Source organism: Mobula hypostoma, chromosome 21 (assembly GCF_963921235.1).
Source record: "Mobula hypostoma chromosome 21, sMobHyp1.1, whole genome shotgun sequence".
NCBI lineage: Eukaryota > Metazoa > Chordata > Chondrichthyes > Myliobatiformes > Myliobatidae > Mobula > Mobula hypostoma.
In genome coordinates this window covers 5099329-5121118 of record NC_086117.1, presented here as the reverse complement: position 1 = coordinate 5121118, position 21790 = coordinate 5099329, and the positions used below count along the sequence as shown (strand labels likewise).

Here is a 21790-nt window from a genome sequence, read left to right as displayed (position 1 = left end):
GGCCATTTTCAGCACCTCCAAGCCTGAATGCAAAGTGAGCAAAACAGTTGTGAATTGTCTTGCTGCTTACTTCTCACCAACTATCAGTGACAAAAATCACTGCTGTTTGAACACAAACACACGCAAATGATGCTACTTAAAAAATGTTCACTCTAAGCAAGGTGTAGTGTCTAATAGTACAAGTGCACACGACTGACGCTAGTTAGAAATTGTTCGGCAACAGTCTCCTATCACAATTAAGCGCATAGTGTCCCAATTAAATGAAGGGGATCCCAGATATTTTCTCCATTTAGTTTTTGTCCATTTAGAGTTTGTCACAAATAAATGGCTGCCCTGATTAACTGACGGCCCAATTAACCTGAATCCACTGTATTAAGTTTGAACATCATTTATGCAATCAAAATATATAACTTTGTTTGAAAAAATAATAAGCTTTTACCTTTCCCTTTGGATATTACTGATATATTGTTCCTATTACATTTAGCCTCTAGAGCTTATTTGTGAAAAAGCCATAGGTACTAGTAATAGACCATTAGGGGCTGGTGAAGCCTTGAGACGTGTAATGGAGTGCTTGGCATCTGGGATTCTTCTACCTGGTAAGTGTCTCAAGTAACAATTAGCAAAAAAGTAATTTGCCAATTTAATATATTAATAATGATCACTCTGTGCTGAAAATTGATGATTATTTTAAATATATTTAGATGCAAGTTAATACTGTTTTATGAAACACTTGTTCAGAACTTGATTAAAAGTCAGGTAAGATACATAACATTAACTCGGAAAAAATTACAAATACAGTAATTTCTCCACTCTTGTTCCAGTGAAATGGATATTTGTCACATTAACTAAATTGAGTAATTTGATAGTAAATTTAATCTACTGTTTGCAATGCAAATTGTTTATTCACTATCTAGGTGGTCCAGGATTGCATGACCCTTGTGAAAAAGATTTAACCGATGTATTGATCTCAATGACTTCACAGGAAATGGATAATATTACTCATAGTGCCCAGGTATGACTGTGTTTTAGATAATTTACTTTTGAAAAGTCACACTATTTAAAATAGTCCTGTGGGAGTGTTAGGAAGTATTTCCCCTCATCTTGGAAGAATGGCTTCTTTCTGAAAGTAGCAATACTCAACCTATCAGTTTCTGTAAAGATTTATAATGGGATAATTTGGATCATAGAGTTATAGAGTATTGCAGCACAGAAGCTGGCCACTTAGCTCAATTGGTCCATGGTGACCGCAGCAATCTCTCATCCTTCCTGCAGTTGTCCATGTTCAGCTCATAACCCTTCCCACCATGTACCTAATCCAAATGCCTCCTAACTGTTGCATTTGAACCCCCATCAATCATTTCCTCTGGCAGCTCATTCCAGGTACTCGTTACTCCCTCTGTGTAAAGTTACCTCTAGGGTCATTTTTAAATCTCTAACCTCTCATCTTGTATCTGTACCATCTATTTTTTGAGTTTCCAACATTGGGGAAAAAACTATAACCATGCACCTTATCTATACCTTTCATGATATTATAGACTTCAATGAGGTCACCCCACATTCTCCTATGCTCTGAGGAATAAAGAACCATAATAAATTGATTTTTATAATGTAAAAATAAGTCTTGTCTGTCATTTTATTGAAGTTCTTGTGTTTCGAACAGAACAGACCCATACAACATCTCTATTAGTGCTCATTTTTAAAAAATGGAGCAAGACAGTGAACTAAAATTCCTGCTGCTGGTAAACTTCCACATCCAATTGCTGAGAAGCATCTTGGGGGAAATCTCCCTAGTCTGCTGGAGATGTGGCTGGAGACACATTCATTAACGTTTTCAATGTATCATAAGTGGGTTATACCCCATGGGTTTCCCTTACTATCTGCCTAGATTAGCAACATCCAGAGTTTTGGAGTTTTGTCAGAACGACGAAGTGGATACAGCCCAGTCCATTATGGGTAAAGTTCTCCCCATCATTGAGCACATCATGGAGCGCTGTCACAGGAAAACATCGTCAAGGACCCCCACCATCCAAGCCATGCTGTCTTCTCACTGCTGTCATCAGAATGGAGGTACAGAAGCCTCAGGACCCACACCACCTGACACAGTTACTACCCCTCAACCACCAGGCTCTTGAACCAGAGGGAATACTTCTCTCAACTTTACTCAATCCAATGCTGAACTGTTCCCACAACCTGAGGACTTGATCTTCATAGTAATACACACAAAATGCTGGAGGAACTCAGCAAGCCAGGCAGCATCTAAGAGTAAACAGTCGACATCTCAGGCAGAAACCCTTCATTAGGACTGATCTCATGTGCTTGATATTTATTGCTTATTTATTTGATAATATTATTTTGTTTGTTATATTATGTAAATGCCCCCAAGAAAAAGAATCTCAGGGTTGTATATGATGACATATAAGTACTTTAATAATAAATTTACTTTGAATTTTTTAAAATTTTGTCCCTTAAGAATGGAGCACTACTTTCCTTGCCTATTCATAGACATACATCTACACCATGAGTATTTAAGTGTCAAGCAGAAATAGAAGTTCTACGGCTCCCTCAATAGACAATATCCTTGAACAACTTCCATTTGATATACACTATCATAAAGTTAAATTTTTGAATAACTCATAAAAAATTTAAGTTGTAATAACAGCTCAAGCAGTATCTATGGAGAGGAATAAACAGTCGATATTTCGGGTCTCGGCACAAAACGTCAACTGTTTATTGCCTGACCTGGTGTTCCTCCAGCATTTTGTGTATGTTGCTTAAGTTTTCCAGCATCTTCAGAATTTCCTGTGTTTATGAAATTGTATTTACCTGTATCTGTTTATTTTGTCTTTACAGCATGCACTTAGATTGATGGCTTTTGGTCAGATCTACAAAGTACTGGAGATGGACCCTCTTCCATCAACGAGATCCTCACTTCAGAAATGGTCTCGATCACTGAGTGAGCGAGATGGTAGGTAGATTTCATAGGATCAGATAAACATAATGAATTGAAATTCTGCTAGTTTGGGTTAGTCTTTTTGTTACAGTTCCTGTGATATTAATGTAATTGCACTGAAGTTTTGGAATGCAGATTGCAGTCGGTGCAAATCAAGGACGACTCATGATATTTTAAATTCAAATACCAGAAAACCTTTATAATCCCAAGTGATTTAATCACTTTGGGGAGGTACCATAAACAAAACTCATTTGCAGGCCCTACAAGAGTGCTATAGACATCTAGCTAGGGATTTAAGTGCAAGGAATTTGCAAGATTTTGAGGAATAATTTTTCTACACATTTGCTAAAGCACTATATACTGAACCACTAATCTAATTAGAAAATGAATTTGCAAAATGTTGGTAACCTACAACTGATAGATACTTTGATTTATCTTTTATAATAAATCCATTTTTAGTTGTGTTAACTAAGTACACCATTAACATTTAAATGTGTCAAGAAATTTTAGTTTTGAAAGTAATTTAAAGAAACGGTTTTTAAGCATCAGTTGATGATAAATTTTGTGTTCGGTAATACACAAAAGTAGCTCAGTCTTGTAACAAACAAGAAATGTTTACAGAATAGTTGTACTTTGCGCTGGAGTTGTTGTTTGCATCCGTTGTAGAAAAATCCATTGGGTACAATGCATTTAGGTCCTAACAATTAAACAAGGAAGCAACTTTCAAATAAAGTCATAGATAGCGCTTGAGTCTGTGTAAGGCTTAATTCCTGTCGCAATTGTTTATGCGATTGTTGCAAATCTGTATAGAACAGCATGCATTTCTGATCTCCTTACTTGAGGAAAGATATAACTGGTTTTGGAGCGGTGCAGAGGATGTTCACAAGGTTGATTCTGGAGATGAGGGGTTTAGCCTATGAGTAGAGATAGAGTCACGTGGGACTTTACTTGCTGGAATTCAGAAGAATGAGAAGGAATCTTATAGAAACACATACAATTATGAAAGGGATATATAAGATAGAGACAGGAAAGTTGTTTCCACTGGAGGATGATACTAGAACGAAGGGACATAGCCTCAAGATTTGGGGAATAGATTTAGGATAGAGGTAAGGAGAAACTGGAATTCTCTACCCAGGGAAGCAGTAGAGACTACCTTTTTTTATATAGGTAGGTAGAGTTGAGTCCACGACCAGATCAGCCATGATCTTATTGAATGGAGGAGTAGTCTTGATGAACCAGATAGCCAAATCCTGCTCCTGGTTCTTATCATCTTATGTACTTAAGTTGTGATTTGAGAAGTGAGAATGGAGCAAGTAATTATTTTAAATACTTTTTTTATTATCAAGACTTAAGCACTAAATGGTTTTCTTACATGCCTCTGCAATACAGCAAAAACTACAGCAGCATCTCCCAATAAAGAAGGATAATTTCTCCTGATAAGTGCACTGAGTGGAATAGTTGCATATAATTTGTGAGCATTAAATTATTATCAGTTACTTACAGTAGGATGGTCCCAGGTTTTGATTGACATAAAAGTTTCCCAATCATCTCTTCTGGTCATACCATTATTACATCTGCAAACCATTTAAAAACAGCAGAATGAAGTACTGGATACCAGTACAGATGTAGCCATACATCAGTAATTCTTTACAGTCATTTCCACATGGAATATCTGTTGAATACTGGATGTCAAATAAAATACTAAATAACAGCTGAACATTAAATATTTTTTTGATCTGATATCCACTCTTTTACTCTATATATCTAGAAAGTTTTTTTCAGATATATGAAGAGTAAAAGAGAGACGAGAATGGATATCAAACCGTTGGAAAATAACGCTGGGGAAGTAGTAATGGGGGACAAAGAAATGGTGGCTGAACTTAAGTATTTTGTGTCACTCTTTGTGGTGGCACTAGCAGTATGCCAGAAATGCGAGAGTGTCAGAGTGTTGTTGCTATTAATAAAGAGAAGGTGCTTAGCAAGCTGAACAGTCCAAAAGTAGATAAGTTACCTGGACCAGATAAACTACACTCAGGATTCTGAAAGAGGTAGCTGAATTGTATGAAGGCATTACTAATGATCTTTCAAGAAACACTAGATTATGGTTCTGGAGGACTGGAAACCTGAATCAGGTGTAATATCACTGGCATATTATGTCATGAAATTTGTTAACTCCACTCTTTATAAAAAGGGAGGGAAGGAGAAGAAAGGAAATTGTAGAACATAGAATAGTACAGCACAGTATAGGCCCTTCGGCACACAATATTGTGCCGACCCTTAGACCCTGCCTCCCATATAACCCCCCCCCCACCTTAAATTCCTTCATATACCTGTCTAGTAGTCTCTTAAATTTCACTAGTGTATCTGCCTCCACCACTGACTCAGGCAGTGCATACCACGCACCAACCACTCTCTGAGTAAAAAACCTTCCTCTAATATCCCCCTTGAACTTCCCACCCCTTACCTTAAAGCCATGTCCTCTTGTACTGAGCAGTGATGCCCTGGGGAAGAGGCGCTGGCTGTCCACTCTATCTATTCCTCTTAATATCTTGTATACCTCTATCATGTCTCCTCTCATCCTCCTTCTCTCCAAAGAGTAAAGCCCTAGCTCCCTTAGTTTGAAGGAAGCTAGGCCAGTTAGAAGGAGGGAAGGAGAAGAAAGGAAGTTGTAGGCCAGTTAGCCTGTCTTCAGTTGAAGTCTATTATTAAGGATGAGGTTTTTAGGGGTACTTGGAGGTATTTGACAAAATAGGCCAAAGTCAGCATGGTTTCCTAAAGGGGAAAACTTGCCTGACAAATCTGTTCGAATTCTTTGAGGAAATAGCAGGCAGGATAGACAAAGGAGAGTCAATGTATTTTCTCCAGTCCTGCCAAAGAGTTTCCGCCCGAAACATTGGCTCTGCTCTTTTCCTAGATGCGGCCTGGCCTGCTGAGTTCCTCCAGCATTTTGTGTGTGTTGCTCAGTGGATGGTGTTTATTAGGATTTTTAGAAGGCCTTTGACAAAGTGCCGCACTTAAGGTTGCTTAAGAAGATAACAGCCCATGGTATAACAGGACGGATATTAGCAGGATCGATTAGCTGACCGGCAGGAGGCAAAGAGTGGGAATAGAGGGGACCTTTTCTGGTTTTCTGCAGTATCTAATGATGTCAGAGGTCAGTGTGGAACACTTCTTTTCATGTTATATGTCAGTGATTTGCATGAAAGAATTTAAACGCAAACAACAGGAATTCTGCAGATGCTGGAAATTCAAGCAACACACATAAAAGTTGCTGGTGAATGCAGCAGGCCAGGCAGCATCTCTAGGAAGAGGTGCAGTCGACGTTTCAGGCCGAGACCCTTCGTCAGGACTAACTGAAGGAAGAGTTAGTAAGAGATTTGAAAGTGATTTGAAAGAGATTTCAAATCTCTTACTAACTCTTCCTTCAGTTAGTCCTGACGAAGGGTCTCGGCCTGAAACATCGACTGCACCTCTTCCTAGAGATGCTGCCTGGCCTGCTGCATTCACCAGCAACTTTTATGTGTGTTGCATGAAAGAATTGATGGCTATGTCAACAATACGAAGATAGGTGGAGGGATAGTGCTGAGGAAGCAGGGTGTCTGCAGAAAGACTTAGATTGGAAGAATGGGCAAAGAGGTAGGAGATGGAATATAGTTTAGGGAAGTATATGGTCATTCACTTTGGTAGAAAGACTAAAAGCATGGACTATTTTCCTAATGGGGAAAAAGTTCAAAAATCTGAGGTTCAGAGGGACTTGGCTGTCCTCATGCAAGATTCCCTAAAGGTTAACCTGCAGGTTGAGTTGCATTCATTTGCATTCATTTCGAGAGGACCGAAATGCAAAAGCAAGGATGTGATGCTGAGGCTTTATAAAGCCTCAGCACCAGGGAGGAAGGCAAAAGAAAGGAAATTATAGGTTAGTTATCCTAACCTCAGTGGTTGGGAAAACATTGGAGCCTATTATTAGATGAAGTTTCGAGGTACTAATGATGAACTAAGTCAAAGTCAGCATGTTTTCTATAAAGGGAAATCTTGCCTGACAAACCTGATAAGAGTTCTTTGGGGAAGTGAAAAGCAGGATGGACAAAGGAGAGACAGTGGATTTCACTTACTTGGATTTTCACAGGCGTTTGATAAGGCTCCACACATGAGGCTGCTTAACAAGATAAAATCCTATGGCGTTACAGGAATGATACTAGCATGGATGATGGAATAGCTGACAGTCAGGAAGTAGCGAGCAGGAATAGAAGGGGTCTTATCTAGTTGGCTGCCAGTGACTAATGGTGTTTCTCAGGGTCAGTATTGGGACCACTACTTTTCATATTGTTTTTAGTGATTTGAATAATGAAATTAATGGCTTTGTGCCAAAGTTTGGAGATGATGCAAAGATAGGTGGAGGGGTAGATAGTGCTGAGGAAGCAATGCGATTGCAGCAGGACTTAGACAAATTGGAAGAATGGGCAAAAGAGTGTCAGATGGAATACAGTGTTGGGAAATGTATGATAATGCATTTTGATAAAAGGAACAATAGTGCAGCCTGTTATCTAAATGGGGAGAAGGTTCACACATCAGAGGTGCAGAAGGACTTAGGACACCTCATGCAAGTCTCCCAGAAGGTTAATCTACGGCATGAGTCTGTGGTAAAGAAGTCAATTGCAATGTTGGCATTCATTTCAAGGGGAATAGAATATAAAAACAAGGAGATAGTGCTGAGGCTTTATAAGACACTAGTCAGGCCACGCTGAGAGTATTGTCAACAGTTTTGCGCCCCATATCTCAGAAAGGATGTGTTGTCATTGGAGAAAGTCCAGAGGAGGTTCATGAGGATGATTCCAGGAATGAAGGGGTTAACATATGAGGAGCATCTGACAACTTTGGGCCTGTACTCTGGAGTTTAGAAGAACGCGTGGGGATCTCATTAAAACCTACCGAATGTTGAAAGGACTGGATAAGGTGGATGTGGAGAGGATGTTTCTATAGTGTGGGAGTCTAGGACCATAGGGCACAGTCTCAGAATAGAAGAACATTCATTTAGAACAGAGATGAAGAATATTTTCCTTAGCCAGAAAGTGGTGAATTCATTGCCACAGATGGATGTACAGACCAAGTCACTGGGTATATTTAAGACGGAGGTTGATAGGCTCTTGATTAATTAGGACATCAAAGGTTACAGGGAGAAGGCAGGAAAATGGGATTCAGATGGATAATAAATCAGCCATGATGGAATAGCGGAGCAGACTCAATCAGCCAAATGGCCTAATTCTGCTCCCATGTCTTATGATCTTATGATCTTATTTTGATCTCATCCTCAATCCACAGATATGTGAAACTGGTATGCTTAATTTGTATGCTTAATTTCTGATGAATATTCCAGATTTTTAAGATATTGACTGTAACCAAAGACCATGAAGAATGCTAAGTCAATTGGGAAATTCCAAGTTTGTTGCAGAGTGCGTAAAGCTTTAGTTATGGATCTGTGAAGCCAAGCTTTCAACTTACTGTCTTGGCATTTGGGTATAGAGATACAAAACACAAAGCTGGCAAGAATTCCAGTATTCACTCAACCAAAATCTGATTCATGATAATTTCCCATTTTTAAACAGGTAATCTGGTAATATTTGCTCAATGTTTTGTGAGTCCTACTGAATAAAATTCATTATGCTTTATATTAGTTGATACCTGTTATTTTCAGTCAGTAATGATCCAGAGCTAATTAGGAGTTAATTAGTGATGTAATTTCTGAAAGTTGATGACTGTGTTTCTGTTTAATGTCCCTTGGATTATTTTAAAAATAGTCGCAAGGGTGGGATTTTTCGTTCTCATTTTAGAACGTAGGACACCACAGGAACGAGCCCTTCAGCCTGCAATATCAGTGTCAATCGCAATCCCAAAATGAAATGAATTTAATTTGTATTTATATTTTTTCAGAATTGTTCAAATACAATTTTATATCCAAAATACATACTGTTTAAGTGTGTGTATATATATATATATATATATATATATATATAGGGCCGGTAACCACTATAGGACAACCTTTCAGATGGGGAGAAGCATACTCATGGAATAAGAGGAAGGAAGAATTTGGGCAGGCTGTCACCACAGAGCATCTGTGGACCATCCCCAGTTATAGGCCACACTCACTGAGCCAGCAGGGTGCTACCATGAACCCCTTATCTTCATACCCTGCAGCTGTACCCCTTGCCCTAGCCTGCACAGCGCCAGTTCTCAGAGGCAGCCTCTCTGCACCAAGCTGTTGGTAATCCATTGTTGAAGGAGAACTGAATCAGAATCAGGTTTATTTTCACTGATATGTGTTGTTAAGTTTGTTGTTTTGTGGCAGCAGTACTGTATAATGCATAAAAATTAATATAAATAGTGCAAAAAGAGAGCAAAAAAGTGAGGTAGTGTTTATGGTCTTTTTCAGACCGTAAGACACAGGAGCAGAATTAAGCTATTCAGCCTATCGTGGCTGATTTATTTTTCCTCTCAACCCCATTTTCTTGCTTTCCCACTGTAACCATTGACACCCTTACTAATCAAGAACCTATCAACCTTCGCTTTAAATATACCCAATGACTTGGCCACCACAGCTGTCTGTGCCCATGCATTCCACAGATTCCCCAGTCACTAGCTAAAGAAATACTTCTTCATCTCTGTTCTTGCATTCTGAGTCTGTGCCCTCTGGTCCTAGACTCCCCCACGATTGGAAACAGCTTCTCCACATTCACTCTATCTAGGCCTATTAATATTTGATAGGTTTCAATAAGATGCCCTCTCGATCTTTTAAGTTCAGGTTCATGGACCATTCAGCAATCTGATGCTGTTCCTAAAATACTGAGTGTCTATCTTAAGGCTCCCGTACCTTCTCCCTGATGGTACTAATGAGAAGAAGGCTTGGCCTGAATGCTACGAGCATGGGTTTATATCAGATTCTTGGCACCCAGGTTGCTAGTATTGCAGTGGAAGACAAGGGAAAGGCAGAGGTAAACAGCGGTTTCAAAGCACAGCAGCACCACCACTAATGCATCTCTCTTTAATAAGTTGACGCCAATGGTTTACTGAAATCTGGAATATTGATGAAACTGCCAGTTTTGAAAAAAAGGTGCGACATTGAAATGAAATCAGGAGGGAAGAGAAGATGGCGGCGCGACGCAGTGCCTACGGCCTCTCTGGTGAAATGATATCGATATGTGTTAACTAGGATGCTGTGCGCAATCCTGATTTGATGGAGACAGTCATGAGAAGCACGGAGGAACACCTGGAGAAACTTCTGAAATGCCTGCTTCGCTGCCGCTGCTACTGTGCGATCGAGAATCTCCGGAGGGGAAGGTCACAAATCCTCGGCTTTGCCTATTGCCTGTTGCCGGGGCCGGGGTCGAAGCGCTCGGCAGAGATAGTGCTCGGCGCTCGGTGTCGGAGAGCTGGTCCGAGGCTCGGAGTTTTCGGACGAACTCGGAGTCGGACTGTGGTCAGATGCTTCCAGAGCAAGTTTGCAGCGCTGGAGGTTCACCGTCTGCATGAGATGATGGGACTTTCGAGAGACTTTGAGACTTTTTACGGTGCCCATGGTCTGTTCTTTATCAAATTACGGTATTGCTTTGCACTGTTGTAACTATATGTTATAATTATGTGGTTTTTGTCACTTTTTCAGTCGGTTTGTCATGTGTTTCTGTGATATCATTCTGGAGAAACATTGTATCATTTCTTAATGCATGAATTACTAAATGACAATAAAAGAGGACTGCGTGTCCTCATAATCTAAATCAGCCTTCACAAGAATGATCCATAAATATTTTAAAATAACAGCTTCCAAATATTAATAGTTTACTTACAAGCAATATTTATGTGAATAATCAGCAAGATTCATATCTCAGCTCAGCAGTATATCATAAACAATTTTGTTGATATCAGTCTTTTGGTGAGCTATTTTCAAAATGATTAATTCTTCATCGTTATGTGCTCGTCATTCCCTCCTACAATTTAAAGTGATACATAGGGCTCATATGTCTAAAGACAAGCTCTCTCGTTTTTTTGCAGATACAACTCCTTACTGTGATAGATGTAATAATGGAGAGGCTTCATTAATTCATATGTTTTGGTCATGTTCGAGCCTTGAAAAATATTGGAAAGATGTATTCCAAACTTTTTCTGTACTTTTTAAAGTTAATTTTAAGCCCAATCCTTTAACTGCCTTATTTAGTATTGTTGAGGAAAGAGCTATAATTTTGGAGCCTTCTCATTTGCGGGTACTGGCATTTATTTCTCTTATGGCTAGGAGGGCGATCTTGCTTAAATGGAAGGAGGTTGCCCCCCCCCCACACATGCTCAATGGTTATGCGATGTTATGTCATGTTTAAATTTAGAGAAGATTCGTTGTTCGATTTCTGATTTTAATCAAGATTTTCAAACGTTATAGGGACCCTTTCTGAACTATTTTGTAAATCTTTGAATTGTTATTGTTATTAAAATATAGACCTGGGCTATTATTATAACACACTATATGGTAAAGTATTCTTTATTTTTCTTTTGTTTTTTTTACCAACCAGCTTCGTCTTGATAGTGGGTGTAGATTTTTTAAAATAATATAATTAACCATATTATTGTATTTCATAATTCAATTTATTTTATTTGATTGATCATGAATATAGGATACCGTGATTGTATCAGTGTGATTTATATATAGTGCATTTTGTGCTACCTTATTTTGATTTATAATAAGTATCCTTATGAATTCTGTATTTGTGTATATGAAATTTAATAAAAATATTGGAAAAAGATAAGAAAGTTATCAACCTTTCATCTAAAAATGTTTATCAAAGAAAAATGCTTTGGGTTGTTTTTCAGGACCTCTCTCAGCACCTTTGAAGAGACCGTATGAAGATAGTATGGGAGATGACAAAGATCCAAACAAAAAGATGAAAAGAAACCTGCGGAAAAGTAAGCAATAAAAAAAGATTGAGTGCTTTCCTGGCATATATGATGCATAAACTCTTCTCGGGTTTCCAGCCAACATTTCAATGACAAACTCCACAATACCACCAGACTAGACATGCCTAGGCATCATCCCTGATGAAGAAAGCGGAGTTTGTCTTTTGAAGCATCTATTAAAATCAACACTTGTACCCAGCTGGAAGCCCGAGAAGAGTTTATGCGTCAAGTAAACTAATGTCCAAAGCATCCAGACAGTGCTCAATTCCTGAGCTTTTCAGTTTCTTTTTTCGAACCTAGAGGTATACATAATTATGAGGGGTATAGATGGGTAAATACGGGCAGTTTTTTTTCTGCTGAGATTGGAAAAACTAGAACTAGAGGTGCTAGGTTAAGGGTGAAAGATGAAATACTTAAGGGGAACTCAGTGAGTGGTGCCAGTATGGAATAAACTGCCAAGGAAAGTGGTTCAATTTCAATATTTGAAAAATTTGGATAAATATACAGATGGGAAGTGTATTGATGGCTGTGGTCCAGGTGTGGTTCGATGGGACTAAGCAGAATAATAGTTCAGCTTGGATGAGATGGGTCCTATGCTGTAGTATTCAGTGATGCGATTATTTATCATCTATTTCACAATTTTCTTTGCTCTATCCCATTTACTTTTAACGTAACTTCAAGGGTTGAGAGCCTTATTATATGAATTCCAGTATTGAAAATCTATCTTAACCAACTTCATTTTAATTTTGAGTTTTGGGATACTTCCTTGGCGTGAGCAATTCTTACTTCTGTTCATTAGTACTTCCACTGGTAAACGAGCCCTCAACATAAGCATTACTTTCTCAGTGGGCATAAGTGTGTCTAGAACAGCAAGTGAAAGGAATTACTTATGGTTATTTTTCTAATGCTTTTTGGCCATACTGCTCCTGGCAGGTTCAGACCTATTTAGGGCCATTACATTTCAGAAAACTATAGGCCAAACAAATTGGTTTTATTTATCAGTATCAACGTTCTGCTTTCTCAGCACATTCTTCAGTGTTTTAATGCAGGGGTCCCCAACCTTTTTTGCACCACGGACTGGCCGACCCGGGTGGGGGTGGGGGGTAGGTGGTAGGGTTGCCAACGGACAACAGTAACAGTCAATTACGTTGTGTTTACCCCGAGAAAGACTACCATTACCATGAAGCCTTGCACGGGCACCTGTGTGTGCATGCGTGACGTGTACGTGCCCATTTTTTTTCTCTACAAATCGTTTTTAGCGATTCTGTTCAGTGAAACTGCACTGTACATACATTATTTCTACTTTATATAGGCTGTGTAGTTATCATGTCATTCCTGCTTTTACTATATGTTAGTGTTATTTTAGGTTTTATGTGTTATTTGGTATGATTTGGTAGGTTATTTTTTGGGTCTGGGAACGCTCAAAAATTTTTCCCATATAAATTAATGGTAATTGCTTCTTTGCTTTACTCCATTTCGGCACAAAAGGTTTCATAGGAATGCTCTACCTTAGCGGTGGAAATACGGGAGAAGGGCGGTCCCATTTGGGAGAAACCAACTTAGCCCAATACACGGGATGTCCCAGCAAATACGGGACAGTTGGCAACACGGGGGTGGGGGGGGGGGCGGTGTTAATCATGACCGGAATATAGGTAATACGTCAACTATAAGTCACTTATAAGTGGTTAATACACTCAATTTTGTTTCTAAAAGGGTTTATCTAACGAATTAAATATAACACAGCACATATTTTCCTCGCATGAATAATATAAGTCACTTATAACAATAGCATCATAACATTTTAAGTAACGTTTGGACATTAAACACACAGTACATATTTTCCCTGTATGAACATATAAAATCATTGCAACACACCAATATCTCTGAATCAGTGGGAGTCCTGGGCTTGTTTTCCTGCAACAAGACGGTCCCATCGAGGGCTGATGGGAGACAGCGATACTCGAAGGGGGTTCCTCGTGTCCAGTCTATTCCGCGATTTAGTTTTCGTTGCATTCATTGCAGAAAAGCCTGCTTCACAGCGATATGATGTTGGAAATGGAAGCAATGTTTTCAGTGCTTCCATGGCTATCTCAGGATATTCAGCCTTGACTTTGATCCGGAATGCCGGCAGAGATATTATGTCAGACATACTTTTCAGCCTACTGTCATTTGCAAGCTCGAGGAGTTGATCTTCTTCCCGCGCTGACATGGATGATCTCGCGTGCATTCAATTCAACAGTGGGTGTGACAGGGAATGAGGAAAGGTGCACTTGACCCATATCGCCAAATCATATCGTTTCTTTGCGGCCCAGTACCGGTCCGCGGGCCAGTGGTTGGGGACTGCTGTTTTAGCGCATCCAATATTTAAAACGTATCACTTATATTGTCCTCAATGCATATGCATGTGAAATGTTTGTGCCTGAACCTATCTTAGTTTCCAACTTATTTTTCAAACTAATTGATTTTTTTTAATCCTTTAAGTATTACAAGTATTATTAGTTTTCATGACTGTGAAAATAATTATTTGCTTTCTTGCTAAACTTATTCTTTGCTAAACAATCAACCCAACATTCTTCATTACATAGATTCCTGAGATAGTATTTTTGTTATCTTCCCCAAGTTCTCTGAAGGTCATTAAGCTCCATATAGTATCCTGAGTATTAAGTGTTCTATTTATTTTTTAATAATAGCAAATCAACATCTTACACCAGTTGCTAAACAATGCTGACATACTCGGAGCTAATTAAGAGTATTTTCATATCAGGACTTTTTTTGTTTAGAAATATATATACATTTCATTTAAGTAGCATTCTTTACATCGTTTGAATAGAGTGTGAAACCTTAGACGTTTCCATTCGAAATACAAAATATACAGTAACATTATGGAACATTTGATGGGATGGGTGGGGGTGGAATGCATTAATCCGTGAAGTACATTTCCTAAACAAAGTGATCTATTAAATGGAATGATTGGAGAAATAGCTGAATCTTACGGGCTAAGGGATGTAGGAATTGTGAATTATGTCCTGTCATACCACTGTTTTTCTACAAATTATCTTCAGCTGGGGGAGTAAGGTGCAGACAATGGAAAATTGAAATAAGTACAGAAAGTGCTGGAGGTAGTCAGCAGGTTAGTTTGATTTGTGAAGGGAAAGTCTGTTGATGTTTCAGATCAATGACCTTTCATCTGAAGTGGAAGACTGAGAAAGTAAGCAAATTTTAAGCTTCAGAGTTAGACCATAAGTAAATATGACATAGGAGCAGAATTAGGCCATTTGGCCCATCAAGTCTGCTCCACCATTCAATCATGGACGATCCTTTTTTACCCCCCTTCTCAGCCTTCTCCCCATAACATCTGATATTGTGGCCAATCAAGACCTTATCAGTCTCCACCTTAATATATCCAATTACATGACCTCCGCAGCTGCCTGTGATAACAAATACCACAAATTCACCATCCTCTGGCTAAAGAAATTTCTCCGCTTTCTGTTTTAAATGGACGCCCCTCTATCCTGAGGCTGTGCCCTCTTGTTTAGACGCCTCATTATGGGAAACAACAGGAATTCTGCAGATGCTGGAAATTCAAGCAACATACATCAAAGTTGCTGGTGAACGCAGCAGGCCAAGCAGCATGGGAAACCTCCTTTCCACATCCACTCTGTCTAGGCCTTTCAACATTTGAAAGGTTTCAATGCGATCCCCCCCCAATCCTTCTAAATTCCAGCATGTACAGGCCCAGAGCCATCAAACACTCTTCATATGATACCCTTGTGAACCTCCGCTGAACTCTCTCCAATGCCAGCACATCATCTCTGAGATAAGGAGCCCAAAACTGTTTACAATACTCAAGGTGAGGCCTCACCAGTGTCTTACAAAACCTCTGCAACACATCTCTGCTCTTACATTGTAAAACTCTTGAAATGAATGCTAACATTGCATTTGCCTTCCTCACCACTGACTCAACCTGCAATCTTTAGGGTGTTCTACACAAGGACTCCCAAGTCCTTTTGCATCTCAGATTTTTGGATTTTCTCCCTGTTTAGAAAATAGTCTACACATTTATTTCTTCTACCAAAGTGCATGACCATGCATTTTACAACATTGTATTTCATTTGCCACTTTCTTGCCCATTTTCCCAACCTGTCTAAGTCTTTCTGCAACCTTCCTATTTCCTCAACACTAACTGCCCCTCCACCAATCTTCATATCATCTGCAAACTTGGCAACAAAGCCCATCTATTCCATCATCTAAATCACATATATACAGCATAAAAAGAAGCAGTCCCAACACCAACCCCTGTGAACACCACAAGTCACAGGCAGCCAACCAGATCCTTTTAGTCCCACTTGCTGCCTCCTACTAATCAGCCAGTGTTCTAACTATGCCGGTAATTTACCAGTAACTTTGCTCTTAACTTTGTAAACAGCCTCGTGTGGCACCTTATCAAAGACCTTCTGAAAGTCCAAATATACAACACCCACTGCATCCCCTTTATCTACCCTACTTGTAATCTCCTCAAAGAATTCCAACAGTTTCGTCAGGCAAGATTTTTCCTTAAGAGAACCATGCTGACTCTATCCTGTCTTGGTCTGTGTCATCAAGTACTCCATAACCTCATCCTTAACAAGTGACTCAGAATCAGAATCAGGTTTATTATCACCTCCCAACTACTGAGGTCCGGCTGACTAGCCTATAACTTCCTTTCTGTTGCCTTCCTCCTTTCTTAAAGAGTGGAGTGACATTTGCAATTTTCCAGTCGTCTGGCACCATGCCAAAGTCCAATTATTTTTGAAAGATCATTGCTAATGCCTCCACACTCTCTACCACTACCTCCTTCAGAACGCTAGGGTGCAGTTCATGTGGTCTGCGTGACTTATGCACCTTTAGGTCTTTCAGCTTTTTGAGCACCACCTCCCTTGTAATAGTAACTGCACTCACTTCTCTTCCCTCACACCCTTCAATATCTGGCACACTGCTAGTATCTTCCACAGTGAAGACTGATGCAAAGTACTCATTCAGTTCATCTGCCCGCTCCTTGTGCCCCATTATTATTTTTTCAGCTTCATTTTCTAACTGTCCTATATCCACTTTGATTTTTTTGCTAGCTTGCTTTCATATTTCATCTTTTCCCTTCTAGTGATTCTTTTAGTTGCTCTTAGTAGATATTTAAAAGCTTCCCACTCTTCTATCTTCCCAGAAATTCTTGCTTTGTTGTATGCCCTCTCTTTTGCTTTTATTTTAGTTTTGCCTTGTCAGCCACTGTTGTACTGTTTTGCCATTTCCTTGTTTTTGGAATACATCTATCCTGCACCTTCCTCCTTTTCCCCAGAAACTCAAGCCATTACTGCTGTGCTGTCATCCCTTCCAGCTCCTCCGTCTAATTTACTTTGGCCAGCAACTCTCTCATACCACTGTAATTTCCTTTACTCCACTGAAGTACTGCTACGTCAGACTTTACTTTCTTTCCATCATATTTCAAGTTCAACTCAATCACATTGTGATAACTATCTTCTAAGATTTCCTTTACCTTAAGCTCCCTAATTGCCTCTGATTCATTACATAACACCCAATCCAGTATAGCTGATCTCCTAGTACAGCGGTCCCCAACCACCAGGCCGCAGACCGGTACCGGGCCATGAGGAAACGATATGAGTCAGCTTCACCTTTCCTCATTCCCTGTCACACACTTTTGAACTTGAACATAGGGTTGCCAACTGTCCCGTATTTGCAGGGACATCCGTACATTGGGCTAAATTGGTGTGTCCCATACGGGACCGCCCTTGTCCCTTATTTCCCTCGCTAAGGTAGAATGTTCCTATAGTCATAGTCATACTTTATTAGTCCCAGGGGAAATTGGTTTTCATTACTGTTGCTCCATAAATAATAAATAGTAATAGAACCATGAATAGTTAAATAGTAATATGTAAATTATGCCAGTAAATTATGAAATAAGTCCAGGACCAGCCTATTGGCTCAGGATGTCTGACCCTTTTAGGGAGGAGTTGTAAAGTTTGATGGCCACAGGCAGGAATGACTTCCTGTGACGCTCAGTGCTGCATCTCGGTGGAATGAGTCTCTGGCTGAATGTACTCCTGTGCCCACTCAGTACATCATGTAGTGGATGGGAGACATTGTCCAAGATGGCATGCAACTTAGACAGCATCCTCTTTTCAGACACCACCGTGAGAGAGTCCAGTTCCATCCCCACAACATCACTGGCCTTACGAATGAGTTGTTGATTCTGTTGGTGTCTGCTACCCTCAGCCTGCTGCCCCAGCACACAACAGCAAACATGATCGCTCTGGCCACCACAGACTCATAGAACATCCTCAGCATCGTCCAGCAGATGTTAAAGGATGAAACCTTTTGTGCTTAAATGGCGTAAAGCGAAGAAGCAATTGCCATTAATTTATATGGGAAAAATTTTTGAGCGTTCCCAGACCCAAAAAGTAACCTACCAAATCATACCAAACAACACACAAAACCGAAAATAACACTAACATATAGTAAAAGCAGGAATAATATGTTAAATACACAGCCTATATAAAGTAGAAATAATGTATGTACAGTATAGCTGGGAAGATTAGGCCAAAACCGATTTGTGGAAAAAAATCAGCACGTACGTGCGTGTCACATATGCGCACGTCACACATGTGCATACAGGTGCCCGCGCAAGGCTTCATGGTCATGGTAGTCTTTCCTGGGCTAAACGTAAGTGTCCTGGGATTTGACTGCTACTTTTGTCCCTTATTTGGGAGTGAGAAAGTTGGCAACCCTAACTGTAAAAGACATGTTGAGGTGAATGTAACCCTACTTGAACACCCCCCCCCCTCCCCCCCGGTCGGCCGGTCCACAAGAATATTGTCAATATTAAACCGGTCCGCGGTGCAAAAAAGGTTGGGGATCCCTGTCCTAGCAGGCTCAATGACAAACTCCTCGAAAACATAACATAAAAACATAAGAAATAGGAACAGGAGTAGACCATCCGGCCCATCGAGCCTGCCCCGCCATTCAATAAGATTATGGCTGATCTGTCCGTAAACTCAGCTCCATCTACCTGCCTTTTCCCCATAACCTTTACTATGTAAAAACCTATCTAACTGTTTCTTAAATGTGAAGTGAAGAAGCCTCAACTGCTTCCCTGGGCAGAGAATTACACAGATTCACCACTCTCTGGGAAAAACAGTTTCTCCTCATCTCCATCCTAAATCTTCTCCCCTGAATCTTGAGGCAATGTCCCCTAGTTCTAGTCTCACCTGCCAATGGAAACAACTTTCCTACTTCTATCTTATCTATCCCTTTCAAAATTTTGTATGCTTCTATAAGATCCCCTCTCATTCTTCTGAACTCCAGAGAGCATAGTCCCAGACGACTCAATCTCTCCTCATAGGTTAACCCCTTCATCCCCGGAATCAACCTGGTGAACCTCCTCTGCACTGCCTCCAAAGCCAGTATATCCTTCCTCAAGTATGGAGATCAGAACTGCACACAGTACTCCAGGTGCGGCCTCACCAGTACCCTATATAGTTGCGGCATGACCTCCCTGCTCTTGAATTCAATTCCTCTAGCAATGAAGGCCAACATTTCGTTTGCCTTCTTAATAACCTGTTGTACCTGCAAACCAACTTTTTGCGATTCATGAACAAGCACTCCCAAGTCCCTCTGCACAACAGCATGCTGCAATCTTTCACCATTTAAATAATAATCTGCTCTTCTTTTATTCCTTCCAAAGTGGATGATCTTGCATTTACCAGTGTTGTATTCTGTCTGCCAGATCTTGGCCCTCTCACTTAACCTATCTATATCCCTCTGCAGACTCTTCACATCCTCTGTACAATTTGCTTTTCCACTCAGTTTAGTGTCATCAGCAAATTTTGCTACACTACACTCAGTCCCCTCTTCCAAATCATCAATGTAAATGGTAAACAGCTGTGGGCCCAACACCGACCCCTGCGGCACCCCACTCACCACTGACTGCCAACTGGAGAAACACCCATTTATACCAACTCTGTGCTTTCTAATGGTTAACCAATCCTCTATCCATGCCAATACACTTCCTCCAACTCCATGCATCCGTATCTTATTTATAAGTCTCTTGTGCGGCACCTTATCGAATGCCTTCTGGAAATTCAAGTATACGACATCCACCTGTTCCCCTCTATCCACTGCACTCATGTCCTCAAAGAACTCCAGTAAGTTTGTCAAACAGGACCTGCCCTTTTTGAATCCATGCTGCGTCTGTCTAATGAAACCACTCCTTTCTAAATGCTTCACTATTTCTTTCTTAATGACAGCTTCAAGCATTTTCCCAACTGCAGATGTTAAGCTAACTGACCTATAGTTGCCCTTCTTTTGCCTACATCCTTTTTTAAAAAGTGGCATGACATTTGCTGTCTTCCAATCTGCCGGGACCTGCCCAGAGTCTAGAGAGTTTTGATAAATAATTACCAACACGTCTACTATAACCTCCGCCAATTCCTTCAGCACTCTAAGATGCATCCCATCAGAACCAGGGAAAAAAACATCTTGTAGGCATTCAACAAATTCACTCTCTTAAGATCCATAACCAACCCAATCTACCTGAATGTTAAAATCTCCCATGACTACCATAACGGTGCTTTTTTGACGCACCTTTTCTATTTCCTGTTGTATTATAATCTGTAGTTCACATCCCAGCTACTGTTTGGAGGCCTGTATGAAATATCCTTTCCTGGGCGTCTCTAGAAATGGCTCGTTAGCCAGTCGCTAACATCCACTGGACTCAGTGCTGAGAAAACCCAACTTTCTCCAGCTTTGTACGTCTAGGGTACATACAACTTCAGTCCCGCCAAATCTGTAGAATTGGGATGTCTCACCCACCCCAGCCCTGGTTTGTGTGAATGCCCTGTTACAGCTTGTCGGCAGAAAATAACAGATCACACACTGCATACAATTATAAAGAAGTATGGTTATGAACGTTAATGTAACAAAAGAGTTAGTTAAAAAAAAGAAAGAAAGAAAACAAAAAGGGCCCGTTATAATTAAACAGTCAAGTGTGCACAGGTTGGAGCTCAAATCTTCCAAAAACCATATTCACCGATTCTCAGCAGATTCCCACGCTTTGGCTCCATCGAATTGTGTTTCCCACCAGATCAAATCCTATGACCGGTTCTCTCTGGCTTCTTCTTTCTTCATCTCTCGCCGAGCAAAGACCAAGACCAACCTTTGTGCCCCTTACTTTGTAGGTTAGCGCCCAACATGGAACCAACTAAATTTTCAACCCCCTGTAGCTCTGCAGCTTCTTAGTCCTGTGCAGTAGCACATCCACCCGCCCCCCCCATACCAGACAGTGATGGAGCCTGTCAGAATGCTCTCCACGGTACATCTATAGAAGTATTTGTTGACGTAACAGATCTCTTCAAACTCATAATGAAGTATAGTCACTGTCTTGCCATCTTTATAACTGCATCAATGTATTGGGACCAGGTTAGGTCCTCAGAGATCTTGACACTGCTCACTCTCTCCACTTCTGATCCCTCTATGAAGATTGGTATGTGTCCCTTCATTTTACCCTTCCTGAAGTTCACAATCAGCTCTTTCGTCTTACTGACGTTGAGTGCAATGTTGTTGCTGTGACACCACTCCACTAGTTGGCATATCTTGCTCCTGTACACACTCTCGTCTCCATGTGAAATTCTACTAACAATGGTTGTATTGTCAGCAAATTTATAGATGGTGTTTGAGCTATGCCTGGCCACACAGTCGTGGGTGTAGAGAGAGTAGAGCAGTGGGCTAAGCACACACCCCTAAGGTGTACCAGTGTTAATCATCAGCGAGGAGGAGATATTAGCACCAATTCGCATAGATGGTGGTCTTCCGGTTAGGAAGTCAAGGATTCAATTGCAGAGGGTGGTACAGAGACCCAGGTTC

General features: G+C 40.3%; 1 protein-coding gene across 5 annotated transcripts in view; it reads left to right on the top strand.

Moving 5' to 3' along the window:
- The window catches only part of strbp (spermatid perinuclear RNA binding protein), a 287597-nt gene that overhangs the window by 181042 nt on the left and 84765 nt on the right, over positions 1 to 21790 (top strand). For all 5 annotated transcript variants that reach the window (XM_063073349.1, XM_063073347.1, XM_063073345.1 and 2 more), the window contains 4 exons: positions 485 to 596; positions 915 to 1012; positions 2851 to 2965; positions 11798 to 11890. In XM_063073349.1, the coding sequence (XP_062929419.1) occupies positions 485 to 596; positions 915 to 1012; positions 2851 to 2965; positions 11798 to 11890 (418 nt within the window). The remainder of the gene's footprint in view (positions 1 to 484; positions 597 to 914; positions 1013 to 2850; positions 2966 to 11797; positions 11891 to 21790) is intronic.